General features: G+C 42.4%; 1 protein-coding gene across 2 annotated transcripts in view; it reads left to right on the forward strand.

Annotated features, from left to right (window-relative positions):
* The window catches only part of ABCG2 (ATP binding cassette subfamily G member 2 (Junior blood group)), an 897,562-nt gene that overhangs the window by 444,874 nt on the left and 428,768 nt on the right, over positions 1 to 23,920 (forward strand). For both annotated transcript variants that reach the window (XM_044061359.1, XM_044061358.1), the window contains one exon: positions 18,241 to 18,485. In XM_044061359.1, the coding sequence (XP_043917294.1) occupies positions 18,241 to 18,485 (245 nt within the window). The remainder of the gene's footprint in view (positions 1 to 18,240; positions 18,486 to 23,920) is intronic.

Here is a 23,920-nt window from a genome sequence, read left to right on the forward strand (position 1 = left end):
CCGAAAGACACAACAGCATTGTATTTGTTTTCTTTGTAGGATATGGGTGCTTGCAGATCTAGTTTTAATTTTCTGGAATTTTTTTATATTAGAACATTTTTCATCCAGATTTAATTGATCAATATGTATATTTTCTGTTTGGAAATGTTCCATGTAGTGATTTCTATAGGCATCAAGAATGTCACCGAGAAATTACAGTTGTGTATGTATTAGGTAAACATTTATTTTAGTAGTGTAAACAGATATTTTTTATAGTCATGTTTTGCTATTCTTTAAAAAAAGTTGTTATTCTGGGGTTATGTAAATTGCACATCTCTTTTGCCTGCTTGCATGGGCAGCATCATGGCAGCACATTGATGCAGACTAAGTCTGTGCACTGATGCTGCACAGAGTGTGCTAGTGAATGCTGGCATGCTTTAGCATTATCTGTTAACAGAGGCACACATCTATACTGTCTTGTCAGAAGTGCATTTCAGTGCATTTCTAATGCATTCTGATTGCTTAGTATGCCACAGAGTAGATATTCAATCCAGTAATTGATTTACTTTTTCATGAATGCTTTGTTACACTTTACAAATACCGGTTAATGAAATTTCTGTACCATAATCCATACTACCAGAATTCAGACCAATAAGCACCTGTCATCCTGTTTGGCAACAGACGCCCCAACTACTACATAGGATCATAGGATCGTAGGAGATTACTAGGCTATTGACCTGGATGTCATTTTAAGCCTAGCCATTTCAACCCAATGTAATACCATAGAGGTACTAGTCAATACCCAAGACTGCATTTAGTAATGACTGCCCATGTCCAGGAAGGTTGTATTCACTATCACTGGTAAGAATTTACAGTGCCACATTCACTCATCCAGGTTCCTCTTCAACAGTGTCATAGAGGTGGTCTGTTTCACATGATTTGGTAGCCTGTTCCAAAGACATGGCAGTCGCTGGGAGATAACTCTGTCCCTCCAGCATGTCCTATTTAAGTTGCAGGCCATATTTAAGTCCCTGAGACAGGTAGCCCTAGACCCATTTGATTTATGGATATGGATTTTAGTCGGTCCGTGTAAGGCACATGTTGGAGGACCACATACTGAATGTGGAGTTAAACTCAGTTATGGGCCAGATAAGTGCCGAGTATGGGCGGGGGTTATAACTTCTTTTGCTCTTGAGGTGATGCCTTTTCTAATCAAGTGAGTAATGTGGAAAGCTTTCCTTGCAACAATAGACAAGTGGTGGTCAAAGGTAAGGTCACAGTCAACTTGTGATCCCAGATCCCTTACCACTTCATGTGTACTTAGGGTATTGCTATTGATTTGATAGTATGAAGGGGTATTGTTTGTGCCGAAGGGAATGATGATGCATTTCTTTGCATTCAGTTTGAGACCGTGACTAATACAACAGTCGTTGGTCTATGTGACACCATCCTGGAGTATACTGACATCATTTGGGGATTCAGTGATTGCACCTTGTCTGCAGTCATCTGAAAACGTGGTCAGCCACAGCTCTTTAGTTTTGACCTGAACTTCTGAGAAGTATATACCAAACAGTAGGGGCCCAACACTGACCCCTGTGGCACCCTGCTGGTAACAGGTCTGCTGGTCGATGTGGAGTCACCCACTTTGATAGTGTGTGTCTGGTATGTGAGCCGTTTGGCAACCCATCTTGCAATGAAGGGGTTTATATTCAGTTTGTTAAGTTTATCAGTAATGCCTGAATGTGGGATTGTATTGTAAGCCTTTGCCAAGTCAAGTATGCTATGTTTACAGATTTGTCCCCATCAATGGCCTTGGTCACACTTTCAAATAAATCCACCAGATTTAACAGGCAGGATCTGACCTTCGCAAAGCTGAAGTGGGTGGGATCCAGGGTTTGCAGGTTACCTATGTCTTTATTTATGAGGTCCGTAATGATTTATTTATTTATTTGACTTTTGTTAACTGGGTTGGTCCAACTGAGCTAGATGCCCATTTTCGGTGGAGACTGAAGGAGAAAAGCTCCAGGATACTTACATACATAACATAACTACCAAGGTTCCAGCAGTTGCAGCAGTGCACCTGTTTGATATGTTGTTGAGGACCAGATCTAAAATGTTTGTTCCTCTTGTTGGGGTGTTGACAATTTGCTCCAGGGCATTTGAATTCACAAAGTTAAGGAACTTTTGTGCTAGCGAGTTTGGGCTAGAGTAGGTTTCACAGTTGATGGTGGGATAATTGCAGTCCCCCATAACTAGTGTGTTCGGTAAAACTTGGATTGTCTTCAGTTTTTTCAAGTAGGCTACGTGGGTGTTGCGACCCATGGAGGGGGATCTATAACTGGCTAGGACTTGAATAGGGGTATTACCCACCATAACCTGGACCTGGAATAACTCCATGGAGTTGTCCAGTCTAACTAGACGTGATGTGACTTTATCTCTAATATAGATTGAAACACCACCTCCTTTGGTTTTCACACATTCATTTTGTGGTCTAAAAGTTTGGATGGCATTGTAACCTTGCAGGGTTGGGGTATTCTCTGAAGTTTTAAAACAGGTTTATGTGACTGCACAGACATCTACATCTTCTAGTGATAGAAATGCTTGCAGAGAGTGCATTTTTTGGTTTAAGCTTCTAGCATTTAGCAGCATGACCCTTATTTTGTTTTGTTTTTGTTCTGACCGGTTAATTTCACAAAGAGCAACCAGCCAGGCAAAGACGAATGTCATATCGGTTCTCAAAAGTCTGATTTGCAAGTCCAAGCTAGAGTATCAATGCATCAACATTATTCTTTTTTTTGTTAGAAACAGCTGATGCTCCTTAACCTAACCCACTACCTACTGGATGACTATGCTTGCTCATGATTCCCAACTTGGTGTGGTTGTTCTCTCACCAGATACAGCACTACTCCAGTGGGAACTGGATCAACCTTCTCCTGCTGTAAAAGCAGTGGACTTACTTTAGTATCAACAAAAGTAATATAGTCTCATTTGGAAAGCAAAAAATTCCATCAGCCTCTGATATTGTGGGAAAGAAGCTCAAACTGTAAGCTGTAACCTGTAACTAAGTAAGGCATTGTGCAGAGTTAAGCTTAGAGCAGCTATCTTGTGCATCTAGCAGCAATATCACCATATCTTAGCACTATCTAACTCTTGTCATTAACCCTAGAGACAACCTTAGGGGACCTCTGTATAACCCAGTCCTCCAGCCATAGTAGCCCACCCTAATACAGGAGCAACAGGACAACATGGATATGCAACTTCCAAATTTCTCTGTTGCCAGCTTGCTAGAGATGGGCATCCTGAGACAATGTAGCTATTGTCTCATGTTCACAGACAACCATTTAATCTTTAAAGAAGCTAACATAGTATGTGAGAGATGTACATACACCATTTTCTTGGAGGCAAAAATTTCACTTACAAATAAGGATGTTAAGAACACACACACACACACACACACACACACACACACACACACACACACACACACACACACACACACACACACACACACACACACACACACACAAACACACATGCACGCACACACACACACACACACACACACACACACACACACACACACGCACGCACACACACTACATCCACCACACATAGCGTCTATCACACACACACACACACACACACACACACACACACACACACACACACACACACACACACAAACACACATATGTACACACAGTCCATCTTGTGCTGAGGCACCAAAAAGCAATCTTCCCAAACCTCAAAGACTTCCTAAGCCTATTAATGGCAAGGCCTATTCTCAGTAATCTCTAAAGCACACACCAAAAGCAACATCTAACACCACACATACGTCTAGATGCAAGGGACCCCTAAGACCAAAGCCCATAAGGTAAGCAAACACTTTACCCAGGACTCTCGTCATAGGGACTCCATTATACTACACACAGATGCCCCACTCACCAGACAGGACAAGGACAAGATAACAGTTACTTGTTTACCTGGACTCAGGCTCTGCCAAGTTACGCATGTGCTCAAGTCAATGCACCAGATGTACCAGTATGATTCTGTCATAGTACATGTGGGTGGAAATGACATGGAGACATACCTCATGGGAAAATATGAAGAGAGACATTATGGATCTCTATGAATATGTGTCTTAGACAGGTATGTGCCCTGCACTGAGCAGCATTTTACCTTCCTCTAATGATTTTGCAACATTATGAACAAAAATTATCAACTTTAGCAATTGGCTTAGTTTCTGGTGTCATTACAGGCGGATTCAATACTTGGCAGCATAGGAGGACATGATTAACAGACCATGTTGATTTGCCAAGGATGGTCTGCAGCTGTACCCTCTGGGCTTCCAGATATTGTCTAAAACTTTATCCACCCCCTTAGAGCCTTTTTTAGGCAATGTCAAATTGATAAACCTATCTAAAACTCAAAGGAGCCTAAAGGTGTTAATGCTTCATGCTAGGAGCCTTAACAAGGATGTCCACTTTCTGCAAACTCTCCTCACGCTGCAGAATATAGACATCTATGCCATTACTGAAACATGGTTTAAAACTGCAGAAAGTACTCTGGCAGTGCAAGGCTTCAGTGTCTTCTACATATTTAGAACATCAACTGTACAGACAAGAACAAAGTTAGAAGTGTCTTGATTAACATTAACAAACAGGATGATGCCCTGAAGTTCATCCACATGCAAATCACCATAGTCAAAGTCACTTACCATATTCTAGCAAGCTGTAGGTCAGTGTCTGTGCTTCAAAAATTCCATAACTTATACCTAGACCTACTGGAGGCACTCACAATCCAAATAAATACCATATTCACAGGAGACTTTACCCCTCTATCAACTGGGAAACATACAATGTCTCTAACTTGCAGGCACAACTTTTCCTGGACTTTATTAACACAAATACCCTTGACCAGATAAAGCACACTCCAACCAGATGTTCAAACATACTGGACCTATGCTCACCAATATATGGGAGTGTTGCCCTCCAGCCCATGTCACATCCTCATTGATGAGGTCGGATCACAAAGCCATCTCCTTTGAAATATGAATCAACTTGGAAAACTCTGCAATACCTGTAACAGTTAGGAACTGTTCTAAAGCAAACTACAGCTTACTAAATGATAGTTTGTCAAATTCAATTCCCCTCCGAACCCCAAGTTCACAGCAACTTATGCAGAATTGTTCACAAAAACCCTATACAACAATGTAAATGGCTGTCTAGAGGCTGCTATACCTACTGTCTTCACCCTCTCACGCCGTGCCACCCCCCCATGAAATACTTACTAGCACAACTCCCCCTAATTATTAAAAGGGAGAAGGTCATGGCGGCGCTCTCTAAGGCCAAAAACACAACCTCACTGAGCATGACCTATCAATCCCATTTGAGCCACTTTTGAACTACACTCTCAAAACAGGCTACATATCAGATGAATGGAAAACTGCAATGATTATCCCTTTTTACAAGGATGGACCATCAGCTGACCCAGGAAATTACAGACTCATTAGTCTGACTAGTCTAATATGCAAAGTCATGTAACAGATTGTCTTGGAAATGAACAGCAAAGACATTGGCAATCTGGACACTGCACCCATCCCAGTCTGGCTTTGTCAAAGGAAGGACTTGGAGACTTCTTTGAGAGGGGCCCAAAGGCAATGAATGATGGGAAAGTGGTGCATATCACTTACTTAGACTTGTCTAAGGTGTCCAGTACAATACCCCACTCAGATATTGTTAACAAACTCTTCAAACTAAGTATAAATCCCTATGTGACTTTCTGGATTGCCAGCTGACTCACAGATGGGACCTAAGACATCAGGATTGGTGAAATCACCTCCTCCAAGAGGCCAGAAAATAGAGTGGTACCTCAGGGCTTTATACTGAGTCCACTCCTGTTTGGTATCTACTTCATGGAGGTTAAGGCTGATGTTAAGGGCCTCTGGTTCACCAAGTTCACAGATGAGTGCAAAATTGGGAGCTATCATAGATTCTCCCCAATACACTAACATCCTGAAAGAAGGTCTAATACAGACAAATGACTGGTGTGAAACACAGATTAAATATTAACACTGAGAAGTGTATTATAGTGCCTTTTGAGAAATATCCATCCAGCTTAATTACTACATTGATAAGACACCTCTAACAGCTGATCCAGTAACTAGGGATATGGAAACATATATAGACTGTAATCTGGCATTTGACCAACACATCGTCAGGGTAGTAAGAAAATTATTCTACGTTACCCAACTTATAAATAAAGGTATGGCATCTAGGTCCAAGGAAGTTATAGTAACAGTTTACTTAGCCCTTATCAAACCCATCATTGAGAAGAGTGTCCCATTTGTCATGTACCTGACCAGGCATATGCACCAGTTGGAACGTCCTCATAGTTTCCTTACCAAGAGAATCCAGGGTATTAACAGTTGCCTGACACAATCTGCCTTAAAGATCTGTCTGTATACTCAGTCTTCTACTGGTTACTGAGAGCAATCTATGCCTGGCATATAAGGCATACTTTGATTCAGTCTTGATGGACCTTTTGAACATTGGCAAAATGAACAGCACTAGAAACACTTGATCCAAGGATTTAAACTTTGCTTGCAACATAAATAGAACATGTTGGTGAGGCAGATATGTATCTCAAAGGATCCTCATGCTCTGGAATAAGCCTTCCATCCATGTTAAGCAGAGTCCATCCCTAACACTATTCAAATGTAACCTTGACCATTAGATGGGAAAATGGAAATTTCACCACTGGTCTGTCCCCCATGTCTCTGATAGACAGAGCGCATCACTAAGTATACCTTTACTAATGTACTACCCCACAAAACCTTTAACAGCCTCCTAACATATCCCTCAAAATAGATGTCCATGTAACCTGGGGACACCATTGGGTTGGGTTACATGGCTAGGCTTATAAAGGCCCTCGAGGTCTTTAATCTTGTATATAATTAAGAACTTGTAAACTGGATACCATTATAAAGGACTGTGATACATTCATACATGGAAACAGTCTTTCCTTTGATATGTAGACCTTCTTGCTCGCATTATTTTCAAGGAATATTCATTCAGGTTAGTGAAGCTATTGTTCCCTTTTAAATCTCATTGGTTTCAACCAGTCCTTGACTACAGTACCATTATTATCCATATGCTCTCAAGAAAATACCTTGTTCTGCTTGAAAGTGTATAAGTGTTCTTGACCAAAAGAATTGATGGGCTCTTGATGTCCAAGTTATCCCAACATGCAGCTGATGTCCTTCATGGATGCATCTGCAGTCATAACAAATGGGTTGTCCTGTCGTCAGGCAGCCCTTCGGTCGGCCGGATTCCAAAGTCTGGGTCCGGCTTCGGCTGATGTCGCACTTCACCCGACGTCATCTCTGCTGGTCTTCGGGTATAAAGGCATCAGCCGACGCCATTTTCCTCAGTCTTTCTTGCCGCGTGGCACCCGAAGCAGAAGCTGTTCGCAAGTGCTGGTCGGTCAGATCCAGAGATTACTACTACCGAATACTACTTCGAAGACTTCTAAAAAGCTAAGTACCCCGTTGGGGACTCTTTCTTGCCTCAGCCGATGTCAGAAAAAGTCAATAACTGTTTAACTTGTGGGAAACAAATACCTCATAAAGATTTCCACTCTTACTGTCTGCCTTGCTTAGGCCCAGACCACGACGTAGCAGCCTGTTCGGCCTGTGCTTCCTTCAACCGATGAACGCTTAGGCGTCGGTCGGAGTTTGCTGAACAGTTTTTCGGCTCAGATTTTGCGTACATTATGCCGTCGCATCCTCCGACTACCCAAATTGTTAAAAAACGCAAAGAAAAAGACTGACACGCGGTCCGCAGTTTCGGGCGAAACCACGGTTAAGCAAGCCGAGAGTGTCTCGGTTTCGGCCGAAACCGAGAAACCCGGTCAATCTTCAGCCGAATCCATGACTACTACTGAGGCTCCTGTTACCTTAGTTGAATCGGCCTCAGAAATTTTGCCTACAACTGTGGTTCCTAGTGATTTATCAGACACCACCCCTTTGGATGTCTCCACCCCAGCACGTGGTGCTGCTAGGCCTCCTGCAGCCATGTCTATTAAGGCCTTTGCCAGGGCTAAAGCAGAAAAATCTGCTAAATCAGTGCCTGTTAAGCCCCCCTCACACAGGCCCACTTCAAGTTCACAAATGCTTACTCTGGCAGAAGATTTAATATCCTTAATTAGGGGATCCCAATCTCACCCAGACAGGGCCTCTCAGCCCCCAGAAAAGAGACCTAGAGCAGAGCCCCCCGAGCCAGTGTCCTCTGATGATTCTGCGGATGACTCAGACATTACAGACCAGCCAGAGGCTCCTTTTTCTACTTATGAAGATTCCGATGCTGAAGAATCCATTCCAGCTGCCTCTCCACCAGAGGAATTTTCCTTTGGGGAAACCTTACATGCCATGAGAGAACAATTCCAATGGCAGGGACAAGATTTCTCAGATTCAAGAAAAAGGCTTAGGACTTTTCTGCACTTACCACAACATAGGCCCTTAGCTATACCTCCTGTACTGCCTGTTGTGGACGATGCATTTAATGATGTTTGCACTGCTCCTGATTCTTTACCTCCAGCCCCTGCCAAACCAGATAGATTTTACAGGGTGCCAGACACTCATCACCACCTATACAAGGCCCCACTTGCAGATCCTGAAACTATATCCCAGGGGCCTAAGGCAGTAGCCTCGACCACAGCAAAAAACCCTATTCCTTCTGAAAGGGAATCCAGGTCCTTAGAGAGATGGGGTAAAAAAGTTTACACCTCTGCTACTCTCTCAGCTAGAGCTTTAAACTGTCAGTTTAATATGATCCAATACCAAGAGTTTATGCTTGATCAGTTAACTAAAAACTGTCCTCTGATGAATCCTTAGATAAGAAATATGTATTAGAAATGGTGAATAACATCCAACAGGTTAGTAACCATTCCTTAAAATGTGGCTATGATGCACTGGAGGCTTCATTTAGATCAGCCATGACTGGCACAGTGATAAGAAGGCATGCATGGTTGAAAGAACAGGTCTTACCGGATCAGGTTAAAGCAAAGCTGTTAGATGCTCCTATGGATAAGGCCAGTCTATTTGGTACACCTGCCCAGCAAGTAATGAAGAAAATGGAAGAAAAGGCAAAATCTGTACAAACAGTTAAAGATTTCTTACAGGTTCAGCCCCCAAGGTTTAGCAGGAACTGGCCTGCCAAAAATTGGTCCTTTCCAGACTCCACAAAATCCCAAAGGGGCAGGAATAGATGCTCTAGAGGCAGAAATCAATCCAGAGGAGGTGCCTACAGAGGACGACAGTGGCAAGGCAATAACCGAGGCACAGACACAACCACTGCCACTGCAACAGGACAATCACAGTGACTTGGCTCTAACATCGCCTACCAGGGAGCAAATAGCAGCACCTTTAGGTGGAAAGTTAGCCTTATTTCCGAAAAATTGGCACTATATCACAAGAGACAAGTGGATTTTGCAAACCATAGACCAAGGCTACCGGTTCCACTTCCACACCTTACCAGTAAAAAGAGGAATGCCAAACCTACCTCCAAATCAAAAAATAGAAGCTCTGCAGCAGATAGCGAAATTAACAAAGATGAGAGCTGTGGAAAGGGTACCAATAACAGAACAGGGCAAAGGATTCTACTCCAGACTCTTCCTAGTACCAAGAAAAGAGAAAAGTTGGAGACCTATTCTCGACCTGTCCGTCTTAAACACATACATCATTGTTCCAAAATTCAAAATGCTGACCCTACAGCAACTTCTTCCCATGCTGGGCAAGGAGTGTTGGCTGGTAACTCTAGATCTCAAGGAGGCATACCTGTACGTCCCCATTCGACCAAATTGCAGAAGATACCTCAGATTTCTTGCAGGATCAGAGCATTATCAATTCTCAGCATTGCCCTTTGGCTTATCTACTGCGCCCAGAGTATTCACAAAATGCCTGGCATCAGTAATCGCTCACTGCAGACTACAGGGAATCCAAATTTATCCATACCTGGACGACTGCCTGTTACAAGCGGACAACAAAAGCAAGCTGACAACAGATTTACAAAGGGTCATTTACTTGCTACAAGCCCGGGGATACACAGTCAATTTACAAAAGTCAAGGCTGATACCATCCCAAACAAGAACATTCTTGGGCGTGGAATTGGACACAGTAAAACAAATGGCATTCCTAACTGCAGAAAAACAAAAAGAACTTCCTCTTTACTTCTTGACATTAACAAAGCAGAACAAACTAACAGCAAGAAAAGTTTTGCAGGCCTTGGGCTTCATGGCATCATGCATAATCTTGGTCCCACATGCCAGACTGCATATGAGAAAACTACAGTGGTACCTAAAGAATTTATGGTCTCAACACAGGCACAGCTTAGAAACAGAAATCCCACTAATCCCATGCCTAAAGCAGGAGTTCCTATGGTGGGCTCAAGCATGCCAGTCAAACCCAGGCTTACCCTTCCACAACTTTCGAGCAAGCCAAACCATCACAACGGACGCCTCAGACCTAGGATGGGGGGCACACATGCTGGACAAATGCATACAAGGATTGTGGACTCAAGACCAGCTGCACCTGCACATAAACCTAAAAGAAATGCTGGCAGTAAAACTGGCAATCCAAAATTCAGACCATTCCTCAAAGAAGGCCATTTGATGATAAGGACAGACAACACCACAGTCATGTGGTACATCAACAAACAGGGAGGCACTCATTCATACCCCCTATGCAGAATGACTTTGGACCTTTGGAATATGGCTCTCAGCTACAACATCCAGTTACAGGCAATATTTGTGCCGGGAAAAGAGAACACCCTAGCACACATGTTAAGCAGAACCACCTCGGATGCTCACGAATGGATGCTACACCCGGACATCTTCAAGGCCATCACAAAGAAATGGGGAATGCCACAAGTAGATCTATTCGCATCCCCACTCAATCACCAGCTCAAAAAATTCTGCACAAGGACATTCCACCCACTTGCATGGAAGGTGGACTCTCTATCCTTCAGCTGGAAAGGCCTGACAGCATATGCATTTCCACCTCTTCCTTGATGCACAAGGTACTACTGAAAATCAAAGAGGAACGTCCAAGGATAATCCTGATAGCTCCGAATTGGCCAAGACAACACTGGTACCCATTGCTGAGGAGCATGTCTTGGGAGAGAATGTGGTCAATACCCCTGATGCCTTTGATGTTAACTCAGAACAACTACAACATCATGCATCCAAACCTAAAAACCTTGCAACTGACTGCCTGGAACATCACATAGCAGCAACTAACCCAGACCTTTCCCAAAGGGTTAAAGACATTATCCTTGAAGCCTGCAGACCTTCAACAAGAAGGAACTATGCAGGAAAATGGAAAAGATTTGTCATTTGGAGTACTGAAAGAGGAAAAGATGTGTCGAACATAGATATTGCTAACATTCTGGAGTACTTGGCAGAGCTTCTACATACAGGCCTGTCCTATTCCTCCATCAAGATACATGCATCAGCTATTTCAGCAGAATACAGCTTTGATCCACCTCTCTTTTCACATCCTCTACTCAGGCAGTTCCTCAGAGGGATCAAGAATGTAAAACCTCCTAGGAAACCACCATTACCAGCATGGGACTTGAACTTTGTGCTAGAAAAGTTGACACTCCCTCCGTTTGAACCAGCAGCAACAGCAGATCTGCAACACCTGTCATGGAAAACTGCTTTCCTACTGGCAATTACCTCAGCAAGGAGGGTTTTGGAACTACAGGCCTTAATGGCAGTGCAACCCTTCCTAATCTTCCATCAAGATAGGGTGTCCATGAGAACTAATCCTACATTTATGCCTAAGGTGGTATCCAGAGTGTCTTTAAACCAGGCAATCCACCTACCTACCTTCTTTCCCAATCCACAGAACAGGGGGGAAAGACTGCTGCATACCTTGGATGTACATAGGCAGTTACGCTACTACCTGGACAGAACCAAAAGTAACAGAAAAACTGACCAGCTTTTAGTAGCCTATGCAACAGGAAGGGAAGGAAAAGCTATTTCCAAACAGACAATCTCCAAATGGATAGGAAATTGCATAAGATTCTGTTACTCCTACCATGGAAAACCAATTCCACAGAATGTAAGACCTCATTCTACAAGGGCTACAGCCACTACCACAGCTTTCTTATGAGGAGTGGCGACCAAGGACATTATTGAGGCGGCTACTTGGACCTCCGTGTATACATTTGCCAAGCATTATAATTTACCTCTTTACTCTAGATCCTGAGCAGGGTTTGCCACTGCTGTACTGCAAGGGATCCTAACTACACCATAATTTTTCTTCCTCCGCCCCTAGTTTGGCTATGGTACTCTACCCATTTGTTATGACTGCAGATGCATCCATGAAGGACATAGTACAGTTTTGTACCTACCATAAATGTAGATGTCCGAACTGGATAGCATCTGCAGTCAGGATTACCCACCCTCCTTCCCCTCTGTGGTACTCCTAGGGTATTTACCCTCCTAATAGCTAGCTGGGGGGGAGTCTCTTATGGTGTATTTGTTTGTATATATGTACATACATGCTTATTTTTTGTGTTTGCCTTCTACTTTTTTGGAAACATTGGCATTTATCCAAAATTTAGCCTTCCAAGAGGGCAACTGGCATCTGGGGCAAGAAACACTGAGGAAAATGGCGTCAGCTGATGCCTTTATACCCGAAGACCAGCAGAGATGACGTCGGGTGAAGTGCGACATCAGCCGAAGCCGGACCCAGACTTTGGAATCCGGCCGACCGAAGGGCTGCCTGACGACAGGACAACCCATTTGTTATGACTGCAGATGCTATCCAGTTCGGACATCTACATTTATGGTAGGTACAAAACTGTACTTTCTTCTTACAATAGTATATTGGTGTTCTACTCAAACTTTTTTAACAATTTTCACTATTGTTATCTAGTTAGAAAGCTATTACTTGCCTTAATAACACACAGTCTTGAGTAGTTGTGTGACAAGGACTACAAAAGAATAATAAAGAAGCAATAAGGTCTGTACTCGTGTATGTAGAACATTAACTTGCTAGTAAGTGTACTGTTAGAAACTGTTTATAAACTGTCATGTACTAGGAAGATAAAGGGAAAGATAAAATGGATGGAGGGTGAATATCTGAGCTGTTTGGCTGGCTGCTATTGTATATGGCGAGATCCATGCATTTGTGTACGTGTTTGTACAGTGCATTGGTGTATGATTTGGTGGTCATGCAACTATTCTCTATTTGCATGGGTGCCATGAAGTTAGCCACCTGTTTTTAGGAGCCCAAAGTTAGCCTTGGAGAAGTTTTTCATGGTGGTTACCATTGCAGAGGGGATGGGAGGGGATGGTCAGATCTAACCAGGGAGGAGTTGACTGTTGGTGTAGAGCAACGGTCACCCATGTTAGTAATGACCAGGTCAAGGATGTTGCTACCTCTAGTAGGGGTAAGAACAAGCTAGTTCAGGACATTGGAATTAATGAATTCCAGGAAACGTTGGGTAAGTGTTTTGGTACATGAATAGTTTTCCCAGTTAATGGAGAGGTAGTTGAAGTCGCCCAGTATGAGAGTGTTAGGTTGGACCCTAATATTATCCAGGGTGCTTTGGAACATGTGGTGTGAGTCTTGGGACATGGTTGGGGACCTATAACAGGCTACGACCTGACTCGTTGTCTTACCCAGTGTTAGCTGCACCTGACGTATCACTGATGTGTTATGTTGGGCTACCAGTCTGGAGGTGTGCATGTTTTTTATGAATATGGAAACACCACTGCCTTTGGAGCTTCAGTCCAAGTTCTGGGCCAAAAGGTGTGGAATGGTAGTGCAGGGGTGCTTTCTGCTGCCTTAAACCAAGTCTCTGTTACAGCACAAATGTCGATGTTCTCCATTTTAAGGAGAGCTTTGAGCGAGTGCATTTTGAGATTTAGACTTCTAGTGTTGAGCAGCATGACCATCAAACTGCATTTGTTTGTAGCTGCTATAGTGGTAATTTGGTTCTTTGGAGCACTGCCTAAAAAAGGAACTATATGGGTGGCAAAAGTGTTGGCTAGTATCCGGAAGCCCAGGGGTGACAGATGCATGCCATCTCTGGCAAAGCATTGAGGTCTGTCATTCATGTCATCCCGGGCAGAGAGATACTAGATCTCTTTAGAATGAGACCAGAAACTTAGCCAAGTGTTAAAATCAATCATTTTCTGCTTGTATTGTGGTATCATTCTGGATGATGGTAGGATGCTGCTCAGGGCTAGGGTCATACCCGCCTGGGCTACATAATCTGAGAGCTCCCCCTTGTCTCTTTTCATGTAGTCCAGGGCGGTACTGTACATCTCAGGTCATTCACACCCACATGTACAATGACAGAGTCATATTTTGTACCTGTTGTTGAGGGACTTGAGTGCGTGTGTTATGTGACAGATGCTGGCACCTGACAGGTAGCTGTCAGTTTCTCCTTATTCAACCCAGTGAGTGGGACATCAATGTGCCTCACTATCGAGTCGCCTATGACTAGTGTGCTGGGAATGCTGTTTTGCCTTAGGGGCTTTGGTTGAGTGGCACACTGTTTAGGAGAGTTATGTGTCTCATGATTAGTGTTGTGTTGTGGTGGTCAAGTGCATTTCTGCCTTGGAGGTCTCTGCTGTTTGGGTAGATTTTTATTGAGAGCTTCAGCAAAGGTGGGTGTGTGGTTTGTGTTTTTTTATGAAGGCAGTGCTGGTGTGTGTTCTGGAAGACTATGTGTTCCATGTATTGTGGTACATAACTTTCTCCTCTTGACCAGCTGTTCCGGTCTTGGCTGGAGAGTGCATGGCTTCCAATTTGAATATATAAGTGCATCTCTCGCAAGTCTGAGTGTTGGGAGGTAAGAGGAGAGGGTTGTCGGTGTACATTTGGCAGTTGCTACATTACCTTAGGATACCCAAGTTCACCAGGTTAATAGGGGAAAGCACAGGGAACTGACCTTTAGACATGCCTGGAGGGGTGGGCATTAATAATAAGTACTGGAGCTGTTTACTTGTAGAACGTTTAGTGCTGGTAGCACTTTTGTGTGCTACAATAATTGCTACAAGAAGTCTGTTATGGTAAAGTGCTAGACTAATAAGCTAGTAAAAGTGCAGGAGAGGAGAGAACTAGCAGATCTAAGGGAAAAATTGAAGAGTAGACTTTGGCACCTCTCAGAAACTTACAAACAGTCCTGGATACAGCAAATCTGTATCTAGACTAGACTATTTACAGGAAAGGTGGGAAACAAGTGCAAACATGGGCTTTTAAACCAGAAAGTTGAACGAGATGGAAAAACTGCCCAAATGGCTAATAAACTACAAATTCTGGGTCAGAAACCACTCCTCTTGTAGTAGACAGGCTACCTAGTGCTTACCACTCCCACTGATAAGCTAGAAGGCTTCCCTCCAACACAGAAAGGCTTGGGAGGCTCACAAACTTACATGCAGTCCTGGATACAGCAAATCTGTATCTGGACTAGAGTAGTTACAGGAAATGCAGGAAAAGTGCAAATGTGGGCTTTTAATCCAGAAAGCTGAAAGAGATGGAAAAAAAAAACTGCCCAAATGGCCAATAAGTTAGAAGGCTTTCCTCAACAAAGAAAGGCTTGGGGGGGGGGGCTCAGAAGCTTATGAACTGTTCTGGATACAGCAAAACTGTATCTGGACTAGACTAGCTACAGGAAAAGAGGGAAACAAGTGCAAACCCAAGCTTTTAGACCAGAAAGTTGAAAGAGATTGAAAAAACTGCCCAAACAGCAAATAAACTATAATTTCTGGGCCAGAAACCACTCATCTTGTGGTAGATAGGCTACCTAGTGCTTACCACTTCCACTAGAAGGCTTCCCTCAACACAAAAAGGCTTGGGGGCTCAGATGTTTACAAACAGTCCTGGATACAGCAAATATATATCTGGACTAGACTAGTTACAGGAAAGGCAGGACACAAGCTTAGAATTTTCCCACAAGTGTACGAAGTCACAAAAGGCAGGAAACAGCTGTAAAATCCAAACATCCACTTTAATATACACAGGCATAAGAGCTTTCATCCCAAAAGTACTTAAACAGGAACTTCATCAGATACAAAGTTAAAAACTGAAAAGAAACTTAAAGTAGACCAGGAAACAGTGACATCACTTCCTCTATCACATTTAAAAAGACATTACATTCTGAAACCAACATCTTGTAAGAATTCTAAAAACGAAAGATATGCAAGCAGAAATAACATGAGTCCATAAGAAAACTTGACAAAAAGACATTAATCTACACCCCAACATATCATAGCACCAAACATGCCACAAAACATTCTAACATGTATGAATACAATATCATCATTTTTTTAAATAAAAAACTGTAGGAAACCTCTGCTGAAATAATAATGCTGTTGAACTGAACTCCATATAATACTGTATATTATAAAAAAAAATATATATATATATATATATATATATATATATATATATATATATATATATACACACACACACATATATATATATATATATATATATATATATACATATACATATATATATATATATATATATATATATATATATATATATATATATATTTAAATACATATAAAATGCATATAAGATAGTGCAAAATAATTCATACAATACTTAAAAGTGTGAATTACACTATTTATCTGTTGAATTTCCCACAACTCCAACTATTTTTGGGTTGCCCAATATCCACAAGAGTGTTGAACAACCCCACATGCATCCGATTGTTGATGCCAGAGGTTCAATTACACATCCTCTGGCAAAATTCTTGGACATTGAGCTGGAAAAGTATCTCCTTGATGAATGTCACCTATGTATTGACTCATGGGATTTTCTTAAGAAATTAATAACATTGCCTTCAAAGCTGCTTAGCCTTACTTATTAGAAAAGGCTGAACTAGTCTAGCAATTATGGCTTGATGCCTTACATTGGCCAGGCCTAAATGATAGTGCATCTATTAGTAGTTTGCTGAAATTAAAAGCACTGAAGAGATAGCTAGTGTTTTACTTTATTTTATGATTTTACTGTATATCAGTTTAACATACTTTTAAGTATTGTATGAATTCTTATGTACTATCATATATGCATTTTATATGTATTTAAATATATATTTTTTATACATTTTGTATATTTATATACAGTATTATATGGATTTCAGTTCAATGAGATTATTATTTCGGCTGAGGTTTCCTACAGTTTTTTATTTTTAAAAAAATTATTGTATTCACACGTGCCAGAATGTTTTGTGGCATATTTGGTGATATGATATGTTGTGTGTAGATTAATGTCCTTTTGTCATGTTTTCTTATGGACTTATGTTACTTCTGCTTGCATATCTTTCATTTTTAAAATTCTTACAAGAAGTTGGTTTTAGAATGTAATGTCTTTTTAAATGTGATAGAGGAAGTGATGTCACTGTTTTCTGGTCTACTTAATGTTTCTTTTCATTTTTTAACTTTGTATCTGATGAAGTTCCTGTTTAAGCACTTTTGGTACAAAAGCGCTTATACCTGTGCATATTAAAGTGGATTTTTGGATTTTACAGCCGTTTCCTGCCATTTGTGACTTCGTACACTTGTGGGATTGTTTTGTTTTCTGTTTTGCAAGATTAGAATTTTTTTTTTTTTACAGAAAAGCAGCTTAAACAACACTGAATACAATTCAAGTGCAGTGCAAGCTAGCACACTTGTGTGTAGCAATATTAAAGCAAGTACAGTTTAAATAAATGCAATTTATTCAAACTGTATTCTGAACTGAATTCAATTATAGTTTTATTCAACTCTGAACAGTTATAAAGTGCAAAAAATATATACTTAACAACTGAGAAGCACACTCCCTATTAAAATGCCAGGCTTTTGTGATATAAAAAAATGACCACAAAAAATCATTTCAAAACTTTTCCAACTTTTCCAACCTTTAATGTGACCTATAACCTGTACAATTCAATTGAAAAACAAACAAATCTGTTAGGGGAAAATATATAAAAAATAAAAAATGTACAATACGCTGGTTTTCTCCTCAGGTCTCCTCTGAAAAAGGGCATCTGCCCATTCGGACTAACCCGGTCAACAAATGTCAAATAAATAATAAATAAATAAATAAATGTGTGTGTGTGTGTGTGTGTGTGTGTGTGTGTGTGTGTGTGTGTGTGTATGTGTGTGTGTGTGTCCATGTATGATGTAAATTGTTTTTCTTGTTAAGTTTGTGCTGTTGTAATTTTTTTCTTTTTAATCACTAAATATATGTAGATATGCTGGAACATGGAGAAGATGACAGAAGCATTGTAGAGAGGCTTGCAGAAGAATACTCCAAGTCCAGCTACTACAGAGATACTAAGACAGAGTTAGAGAAGTTATCAGAGAAAAGTTCCGAAAAGTCTGCAGCAGTTTTCAGAAGTGTCACATATGCAACATCGTTCTGTCATCAGCTGAAATGGGTTTCTAAGCGTACATTTAAAAACCTGCTGGGCACACCTCAAGCTTCAGTTGCACAGGTAATGTTGGATTATTTCATGTATGTTGTACGTCCTGACTTTGTTTGTGTTGCATGAGTAGAAATGTGGACCACATTTCTAATATTTCTTCCAATATTTGCTTCCAAATGCATTAATAAGCAATTTAACTTTTTAAATAGCAGAATGCTTTATTTTTTCTTCAAAAAAATGTATTTGCACATATTTTCAGAGCTTCACATTTTTACATTAAGATTAAATGTTTGCACCTTTAATGATGTTCTTCGTATTTCACTGTTGCAGTCATCACCTGTGGGTTATCTCTGCTGTGGTAGCACTCGGCCGGTCCAAATACCTGAGTCAATGTTCATCAGCTGCTGTCACTTGCTGTCTGACGTCAGGTTGTCAGTGCTATAAAGGAAGGCAGCCAACATCATTACATCAGTCTTTCTTGCCATGGAGCCTCTAGCAGAAGCAGTTCATAAGTGTGCCAGTCGGTCACTAATTGAGTTTGAATTACAGCTGAAAATGTCTAAAGCTAAGTACCCCATTGGGGATCCTTTTTTCTTGCACTAACCGATGTCCGTAAAAGTTAACAATTGTCTCGCCTGTGGAAAGCAAATACCACACCAAGACTTCCATTCATACTGTGTCACTTGTTTAGGCCTAGACCATGACGTCCCCCGTTGCCGGTTCTGTGCCCTCTTTAACGTGAGAACCATTCGTCATAGAGCTCTTATTGTAGCCGAAATGGCATCTGTCAGCCAACAAACCATAGACTTTCCAAAAAATGTAAGGATAAAGATAGAGACAGACCACACAAGGCTAAGCTTTTCAACAACTCTATCACTAAGCAGGTCATCAGTTCTCCAGAATTCAGTGAGGTGCCTTCGCAACCCCTGATGCCTGATTCGATACCTTCACAGGCCTCTAATAGAGACCCTTTCGGAGTCTGGTATGCTGCAGAAATCTTATTTGTCTTCTGAGCCTTTGGTTGTCTCTGCCTTGGTTGAATCCAGAGCCGTGATACAGGCACCAGCTTCCAAGGAGGTCTTTTGCACCACCGAATCTGGACAAAAACCAACGTGTTCTCCTCAGACTACCATTTCTCTCAGACCGATGGTTACTTTTAGGCCTAGAGGCAAGGCCACTCCCAGGAAAACTACCTCTAGTCACCATTTTACTCCTGCTCTGTTACCCCAAGCTCAAATGCTTAAAATGGTGAAGGATGGTATCACCCTTATCATCCTGAAATACTGACAGAACAGGATTCTGAGGAGTCTGATCATTCAGATTCTTGAAGAGGAATAACTACCTCTGACTGCTTATGAGGATTCAGATGCAGAGAAGTCCATTCATTCTGCCTCCCCACCAGAAGATACTTCCTTTGGGGAAACCCTTCACACCCTCAGAGAACATTTCCACTGGGAATCCCAGGACTTCCCTCAGTCTAAGAAAAGACTAAGTGAGTTTCTAGAGCACAGATGTTTGGCCATCCCTCCAATCTTAGAGGTGGTTGATGATGTTTTGCATGAATCCAGCTTAACTCCTGATGCCCTCCCACCTGCTCCCAGAAAACCTGACAGGTATTACAGAGTACTGGATTCTCACAAGCACCTGTAAAGAAATCCTGCTGCAGACCCAGAGGGACCTAAAGGAGCTAGGGCTACTTCTGCAAAGAATTCTATTCCTTCTGATAAGGACTCCAGCGCTATGGACAAATGGGGTAAAAAGGTATACACCTCTGCAACCTTAGCTATCAGAGCACTCAACTGTCAGTTCCACATGTTAAAATATCAACAACACACTTTCAAACTATTAAAACAAAAAAATTCAACCTTTCCTGACTGTGCCAATTTGAAATAGTTAGTAGATTTACTGCACTGTACATATCAATCAAGTAGCTAAACACTCATTGCACTGTGGATATGATGCCATAGAAGCCTCAAGAAGGGCAGCAGTGTCTGGATCTGTCATTAGGAGGCATGCATGGTTGAAGGAACAACCTCTCCCTGATCATGTCAAATCTAAATTACTTGATGCACCCTTGGATAAGGACCGCTTGTTTGGAGTAAAAGCAGAAGAGGTGCTTAAAAAGATGGAAGACAAAGCAAAATCTATGCACAGTAAATGATTTCCTTCAGGTACAACCTCCTAGGTTCAGCAGGAATTTTCCCCTCAAAACACTGGTCCTTTCCTGCACCTAGCAGACAGGGGCAAGGTAAGCCCTGCAGGGACAGACAACCCAGACTCATATCCCAGGGACAGCAGAGAACCAAACAGTGGACCACTCCCACTCCAAAGGCAGGGAGTTCTAAGTCATCCTTCTAGGGCAAAAACTCTCAATGACTCCCTCTTCCCCCTCTACCCTCTTTTCACTCACCAAATACTAGGAGAAAGGCTCTCCCTCTGCTTATAAAATTGGCTTTCTGCAACAAAGGACCAATGGGCCTTAAAGATAATTTTTCAGGAATACAAAATTTCCTTCTAGTAACTCCCAATTCCAAGAGGGTACCCTTACCTCAAAATCAGTGGGCAGAGGCATTGAAACAAGTCCAAGCTCTCTTATCTCAAGGGGCAGTAGAACCTGTCCCCCCCAAATCTAACAGGCAATGGCTTTTAATCCAGACTATTCCTTGTTCCCAGGATAGAGGGCACTTGGCGCCCCACCCTTGATCTATCCATTCTGAACACCTTCCTAGTAGTCCCCAAATTCAAAATCCTGACCAAAAAAAAAATGCCTAGTTAGTTACCCTACATCAAAAAGATGCCTACCTCCACATCCCCGTAAGGGAATCCTGCTGAAAATGCCTTCACTTTAGAGCAGGCTCATCATACTTTCAGTTCTCTGCACTACTCTTTGCTTTATCTACTGCTCCCAGGGTATTCACCACTGCTTAGCCCAGGCCATAGCATTTTGCAGACAGAAATGTATACAAATTTACCCTTATCTGGATGACTGCCTCATTCAGACAGATGGCAAAGAAAATCTCCTCAAGGATCTCCTCTTTGTCAAAACCCTCCTCACCTCCTTAGGCCACACAATCAACTAGAAGAAATCAAGGCAAACACCCTCCAGGAAGATCATTTTCTTGGGAGCATTGCTGGACACAGCATCCCAAATGCCTTCCTATCCCCAGAAAAGCAGAGCTTCCTGCATCTCTATTTTACCCAATTGGCTCTCAGAAGTCACCCCACTGCGAGGAAGTTCCTGCAAGCCTTGGGGTGCATGGCATCTTGCATCTTTCTAATTCCTCTGGCTAGGCTTCACATGAGAAAACTTCAGTGGTACCCAAAGAACCTTTGGTGTCAGCACTCTCAACCTCTAGAGACCAGTCTACCTCTGATCCCCTGTATAGGGGCCAAGATTCTCTGGTGGGCAGGGGCCTGGGTCCAGAACAAGGGTCTTTCCTTCACCTTCCGCCCAACTGGGCAGACCATTACCACTGACTCTTCATAGCTTGGGATGCTCACTGAGAAGGCAGGTGCATCCAAGGTCTTTGGGATGCCCAGCACCTTCCCTTACACATCAAACAGAAGGAAATGATGGCAGTATAAAAGGCTCTGACATCCTTCAAACCCCATCTCAGGCCAGGGGTACTCCTTATCAAAACAAACAACACCACAGTAATGTGGTACATCAACAGACAGGGAGGGACCCAATCTTACTCTCTGTGAAGGCTAGCCATGAACCTCTGGCTGACTGCCTCTTCCATGTGACTACACCTGATAGCCCAACACCTACCAGGGATCAAGAACACCATGGCAGACCATTTAAGCAGAAACTTACTGGACCCCCACAAATGGCAGGTCCACAGAAAAATCTTTTTACAAATCACTCAGGCGTGGGGGACTCCAGAGGTAGATCTCTTTACTTCACTTCTCAACCATCACTTGAAAAAAATTCTGTGCAAAGGGAGTATCACCTCCTAGCAAGGAAGGTGGATGCCTTGACCTTCCCCTGGAACACCCTCTTTGTGTACGCTTTCTCTCTTCTGCCTCTTATTCCCAAGGTACTGATCAAATAAGGGAGGAGAGACCAAAGGCCATCCTCATTGCTCTAGATTGGCCCAGACAACATTGGTACCCCTTACTGTGCAGCCTGACCTTACAGCCTCCCGGGCAGCTTCCCCTGATCTCAGACCTCTTAACTCAGGTGGGGGGGGGGGGGGGGATGCTGCACTCAGTCTTGCAGACTTTCAAAATATCAGCATGGCTAATACTCTAAAGGCAAACAAGGGGCCCCTGTTAAGCAAACAGGTCCTAGACATTATCACAGAGGCCAGAAGGCCCAGCACCAGAAAATCTTATGCAGGAAAATATAAAAGATTCTGCTCCTGGAGCCAGTCCAGAGGGGACAATACCTCACAACCTTCTATCCCCATTATCCTGGTCTACCTAGCGGAACTACTTCATAGTGGCCTTTCCTTATCCTCTATTAAAATCCACGCCTCAGGCATTTCAGCTCATTTTGATACAGAACAACCCCTGTTCTCTCATCCTTTGACTCAGAGAGGCTTCTAATATCAGACCTCCCAGAAGGCCACCCACTCCAGCCTGGGACCTGAATTATGTTTTGGAAAAACTTACTTTACCACCCTTTGAACCTGCTGCTTCAGCAAAACTAAGATACTGCTTTTGGAAGACTGATTTTGTCCTAGGTATTACCTCAGCCAGAAGGGTTTCCGAACTTCAGGCACTGATGGCCATTGAGTCCTTCATCATCTTCCATACAGACAGGGTCTCCCTGAGGACTAACCCCTCCTTTATGCCCAAGGTGGTATGTATTGTAACTCTCAGATAGGCCATGCATCTACCCACCTTCTTCCCTAGCCCTCAAAACAATGGGGAGAGAACTACTTGTCAGCTTTGCCACAGGGGCAGAGGGAAGCCCATTTCCAAACAGACCTTTTCCAAATGGATATCACACTGTATCCATTTTTGCTATAGATTGCATGGGAAACTTCCCCTAAGTCTATTCGAACCCACTAGGGCAGCCTCCACTTCCACAGCATTCTTCAGAGAAGTTCCCACCAGAGACATCATGGATGCTGTCACCTGGACTTCTGTCCATAACTTTACCAAGCATTACCACCTACCTCTATTTTCTAAGGCTAGAGCAGGGTTTGCCTCTGCAGTTCTGCAGGGCATGTTGACCCATTCCTAGATCTCTTACTAATCCTACCACTCCTCTCCTCAGCTTTAGGAATCCTCCCACAGGTGATGACTGCAACAGTGAAACACAAAGGACGTAGTACAGTTGTGTACACTTACACAAGTAAACTCTGTAATATATGCAAATGATGTTGTGTTGACTAGAGCCAATAAAATCCCATTTCTGATGGACAGAAAGCTGCAGGTTGACTTTAGGACTGTTTGGAATTGGCTAAATAGTAATAAGCTGTCCATAAATACTCAGAAAATCATAGTGATGTTTATCAGAACTCAGAAACTAGAGTGTTCACAGACTCCATATA

This window comes from Protopterus annectens, chromosome 2.part0, assembly GCF_019279795.1.
Source record: "Protopterus annectens isolate FY-2018-M chromosome 2.part0, PAN1.0, whole genome shotgun sequence".
NCBI lineage: Eukaryota > Metazoa > Chordata > Ceratodontiformes > Protopteridae > Protopterus > Protopterus annectens.